This window comes from Tetrao urogallus (genome assembly GCF_951394365.1).
Source record: "Tetrao urogallus genome assembly, chromosome: 2".
Taxonomy (NCBI): Eukaryota; Metazoa; Chordata; class Aves; order Galliformes; family Phasianidae; genus Tetrao; species Tetrao urogallus.
Window position 1 is genome coordinate 86,193,332 of NC_136814.1, and position 5,549 is coordinate 86,198,880.

The 5,549-nt window shown below is 35.8% G+C and overlaps 1 protein-coding gene across 2 annotated transcripts in view; it reads left to right on the forward strand.

Annotated features, from left to right (window-relative positions):
* Positions 1 to 327: 327 nt before the first annotated feature.
* Positions 328 to 5,549, forward strand: part of BMP5 (bone morphogenetic protein 5) — a gene marked incomplete at both ends in the record, with an annotated part of 49,090 nt that continues 43,868 nt past the window's right edge. For both annotated transcript variants that reach the window (XM_079532942.1, XM_079532943.1), the window contains one exon: positions 328 to 811. In XM_079532942.1, the coding sequence (XP_079389068.1) occupies positions 328 to 811 (484 nt within the window). The remainder of the gene's footprint in view (positions 812 to 5,549) is intronic.

The following is a 5,549-nucleotide window of genomic DNA, read 5'->3' on the forward strand; positions in this document are numbered from 1 at the left end:
GTTATCTAAGGTTTATATAGGAATGCCTAGGTCAGCTGACAAAATACTGGTCTTCTGCTCCATAAATGCAGAAAAAACGATAACAAGAGTGGAAAATTGGAAGTCTGAATTTCAGCTTTCTTAGAAATAACTGCAACCTGACACATTCCATAATATTTAAACAGGGTGGGGGGAGAGAAATCACCAAAGATGTTACGTTTAGAGATGACATTGACATGAAGAATAGGTAAATTTTGTTTTTCAGCCACTGGGAAAGCAGACCTCATAGGAACTCAGGACAAGTAGGAGAAAAGATTTTTTTTTTCCTTGTTCTTTTTCTTTTCAAAGATGAACCTAACTGCACTCAAAGCTTTCGTGGGCTTGCTCTGGAATTGCTGGGTTCTGGTGGGTCACGCACAGGGAGGTTTAGGAGACAATCATGTCCATTCAAGTTTTATTTACAGGAGGCTGCGGAACCATGAAAGAAGGGAGATTCAGAGAGAGATTCTCTCTATCCTGGGTCTACCTCACAGACCCAGACCATTTTCACCAGGAAAGCAGGCTTCTTCTGCACCCCTCTTCATGCTGGACCTGTATAATGCCATGACAAATGAAGAGGATACCGAGGAGCTGGAGTACTCACTGAAGGGATCCATGGCAGGGGAGAGCAGAGGGATGCAGAAAGGATACCCTGCCTCTCCAAATGGATATTCGAGGAGAATACAGTTGTCTCGCATGACCACCCTGGCCACACAGAATCCTCCCTTAGCCAGCCTGCACGACACCAACGTTCTGAATGATGCTGACATGGTGATGAGCTTTGTCAATTTAGGTATGTCAAAGTTTTTTTGTTGTTGCTCTTTCTGCTCTGTCTGACGAACTGTTAGGCTGATCTTGGAGGGCTGAGAGAGGGAAATGTCTCAGCCGGAGTGTAACCTGTTCTAAAACAGCAGGATTGGGCCCTGGCTGCTGTGCCACTTGCAAAAGAAAAGTTGTACTAACGGTGAAGTAGCTACGTTGTAGGTGGCCATGGAAAAAGATTTTTCTCACTGTTTATATAAAGTCAGTTTCTATAATTCCCCTCTGCTGGCTTCTGTTTTCTTTCTTTCATTGATGTAATGAAAATTCTAGCCTTAGGCCAAACTAACTCCCTTTTTTTTTTTAAATCTCAAAAAATCAAACACTTATGCCTATTGCTCGGTTATTTCCCGCACTGTTTTGTTTAAAGCTCAGACATGAACAAACATCAGTTGTTAATATTTTAAAACCCAGGATGTTATGAAAAGGGAAAAGTCAAGCCATTTCTGAGGGGGGACAAAAAAAAAAAAGATTTCTTAGGTTATTTGGGATTTTTTTTTCTAATGGTAAGAGTCAGATTTTTATTATCTTTTCAGCTGGCTGGCTGGATTTTATATAATCTGTTTCTGTTTCTTTGTTATTTCTGTTTAATAACCACAGACTGTGTTTTACTACACTGCCATGGTGCTCAAAGTCTGCAACAGTTCTTATTTTCTGCCATTAATCAATTAGAGAATTAAACACCAGAAACATGCAAGCAAGGAATGCTTTTGAAAATTGTATCATATCAGACACAAAACCTGATAAAACTAAATTATATTGGCTTCTGAGTACAATAAACATGCTTACCAGTTATGTTGTGGTTAAAAAAAGAGTTACAGATTTCTTTAATAGAAGGCAACCTAAATCTCATGAAGAAAGCTGCAAATAATTCATGAAATGTATTTACTATTTTTATAAGTAATTTAAATGCTGCAGGACTCATAAAGCTATCTAAAAACTTTTTGTTTGATCTAAATAGTAGCAGATTTAATTGGAAACTTCTCAGTAAGCTCATGCAAAATCTGATAAAACCTTACCTTCCAGGATAATGCTTTCTGTAGAAACTTTTTAAGCAATGGCACATGTTCTGAAATACCTTCCGATTATCACACAAGTTCTATACCTTTTATGTCTACCAGGTTTTTAATCCCTGCAGCAGGATTTAAAATGTTTCCAAACACTAAACTCCTCAACAGCTAAAATTTCTGGGAAAAAAATGACACCCTGGAGTTTAGCTGGCATAGTAATAAAATTACATTTGTTTGGCAGATTGGGGGGTGTTTAATTCTGAGATCTTTTTTTTTTTTTAGGAGTAACATATGTCTGAACTCTAAATGCATTTGCTTATTGCTCTTGCTCCCGAAATAGCAGGGTAGAAGAAAATTAAATCTCTGTTTTTGGAAAGTGTGTTACTCATCCTTAAGAAGGAGTTACTTCTTATCTCTGCATTTCTTTTAACTTATCATTGGATGACTCGATTCACCCAGAGTGGCTGGAATACACTGAGTTTAAAAAGGCAATGTTACAAAGAAAAACTAGAAATGCTCTGATCTCGTCAGCATTAGGCAAGGTCCTGATCCTGCAAACTTTTTTTTCTCACTTGTCTTGTGAAAAACCCTCCGTGAATATGTCAGAGACCATTTCATCAATGGCACTGATGGCTGTTAACATGGGACCTACTCTTTGATTTCAAGAAACGTCTCTGATTGCAGGAGGACTTCTTGCACTTTGTGAGTGTAAGTCTCAGGGTCAGTGTCAGACGTGTGCTGGTCTGATCCTGCTGTGTTTTCCCAGATGAAACTCCTCTCTGGGACGCTGCAGGTTTCCAGTGTCTTACCTTAATTGGGAAGTTTATAATATAGTCTCATTTTGTTGGGAAGGAAGCATTGCCTTGAGATAGTTTTTAGGAGAAGTTAAAGTCTGCGTATATTTCAACTCGTGTTTTGAAGCTGTGAAAAGTGGGGGAGTGTGTTATTTTTCTAGTGAGTATGGTTAACAGACTCAATTAGCTTTCAGGAGAAAAAAAAAGTAAATAGCAGTGTTTGTTTGTGTTCTGTAAAATTAAAATATGTCTCAGCTCTTAGTGAGGCTAAACCCTAATTCACTTCAAATGCCCTTCTATACTGGTTGGTTATTGTGGTTTATCACATATTCCACCATGTAGCATGTGTAAGAAATATTGACGACTGATGTAGATTAACTTCAGCGTTTTTATTAAACAATCCTATGTTTCGGTATAATTAACATAATAACAAAATAAATCATGGAAACAGGTAACCATTTTGTATGATTTATGCCACATAAGATTGTGACAGATGAGGGCAAGCTCTTTTAATATACAATGGGAAAAAATATGCAGTGATAAGTGAATGCTAACACTGTACCTTAAAATCAATAAATGCTGGTGCAGCACAGTAATAATTCAAAAGGTTTTAGATTTGAAGCCCCAGTCAACTTGCATCAAATTAATCTGCACTGGAAAAACTATTCACCATATTCATACTTGCACACTATTAATTACATAAGGTGTAATTATAAAGCTTTATTAATCATGTTGATATTTTAAATTGAAATTTTCGTATATTGTTGCAACTAGTTATATTATTTTAAGATAAAAATATTTAAACAAGAAATATGTAACTAAGATGTTTGTTAAGAATTATTAAGCATTAGATTGAAAAGACCGAGTAGAATTAAAAAAGTAAAGTAAAAAAAAAAGAGAAATGACAAATAATATTACACTCAAGAATAAAAAGTGGAATGTGTATGTTAATTCTGATAAAAAATCAACCTGTCAGAGCTGTGAATACCTCACTTTCCAAAGCAAATTTAAAAAATAATCATCAAGGGAACTGCAATTCGTCAAGGAACCAGGCAGAAAAACAAGATTGCATTTACTTCTCCTGAAGTTAAAATTGTAAACACCTGCTCCTTACACCGGAATTTCCATCTCTTTCTTTCTTGAAAGATACAACAAGGCAGAGAATATGCCTTGTCCTGTGCTTTGTATAAGACTGTGTGCATTGGCAGCTCTCCATAAATATTGATGACTGTAGCAGAAGAGTTAACTGGGGTTGGTCCAGCAGTCAAAGAATAAATCCTCCACTAAATACACTGGGGTTTTCAAAGATCTGATTATATCACCTACAAGTTCAGGACTTTGTTTTCCTCACTGAGTGTTTTTTATCCTGTTGTTATATTTTATTATATTGTTGCAAATCCCTGACTGTTTAGAGTTCTGGCATCTTCTTTTTGGCTGAGCTCCTAAAATGACATATATAGGATACCCTGTTCTTCCGAGAACATGCAAATAATGCTAATGTAGCTCTGCTCACTTTTGTGCTCACTCGAAATTTAGTTGAGGAAGGACTTTGTTAAGATAAATGTTAGCATTCCCAGTCCTCACCTCTCACCAAAAGAGTGGGCTCAAATAAAAACATAGACATGCCCTGGACTGGGAGAAACAGCAGCACTTTTTGAAACTACAGTTGAGCATTTCAAGGACTGAATTTTATGTTACCATCAAAGTGATCATTAAATCCACTAGACTTCCATGTTCCTTCTCATGAAATTCAAATGTTCTGTATTCTCATTGGTTTACAACACATCTGTGACTTTTTTTTTTTTCCTAAACAGATTGTTGCATTCACTAAGCGAATTTGTTTTCTTCCTCCATATTTTTCTGTGAATTAATTCATGCTCTATGTGTGATAGGGGGTAAACATATAAAAGCTTTGTGGTTTTTTTTTTGACATGCTTTTCTTAGCAGCTAAATTAATTTCAAAAAATCAGATGTGAAGATTACTGTAAAATTTGTGCCTTTGAACTGCCCTATGCTAATTTAGATTACAATGCAATATTATACAGACTTTTAGAGTTATTAACGCACCATCAAAACATCTTCACACTCAGTGTGATTCTGTCATTTTAATTAACATAGTTAATAATTTAAAAATACACTCTCTGTGATCAGTTTTTAAATCAGGCATGGAAATCTAAGTGAATATTCCCTATTGGAGGCACGGAAGACTGCTCATTTTAATCCAGTTTCTCTACCCCAAGGTTGCACACTGTCTCGTTCTTCTTTAAAACACTGAACAAATACATAAATTCACAAGATTTACAGTCCATTGTGTTCAGCCAAGAATGCTAACACGGTAGAGCATAGCTTTTATAGAGCTGCTTTAAGAATCCTACAGTACATTAATCCACAACGAATAACTGTACAAACATTTTTTTTGTTTGTTTCATCTGAGAAGGAAAATGTTGCTAAATACAATCAGACCTGAAGTGTATTTAGTAGCTCATTTTATAATTTAAGCTAATTCAGTTTCTTCAAGATAAAATATCATCAGTGAGGGATATAGAGTGCTAAGACATAAAATATCAGGGATTGTGGAAGGGGAGCTAGGTTTTGAAGAGTACGTGCTCAGGCCTCAGGGTTGTTAACTTCTCCCCTCAAATTTTAGGAATGCCTTCCCTTCCTTCCTTTCCTTTCCTTCCTTTTTTCTTCTTTTCAATCTTCTCTTTCTTTCTTTCTTTCTTTCTTTCTTTCTTTCTTTCTTTCTTTCTTTCTTTCTTTCTTTCTTTCTTTCTTTCTTTCTTTCTTCTTTCTTTCTTTCTTTCTTTCTTTCTTCTTCTTTCTTTCTTTTCTTTCTTTCTTTCTTTCTTTCTTTCTTTCTTTCTTCTTCTTTTCTTTCTTTCTTTCTTTCTTTCTTTCTTTCTTTCTT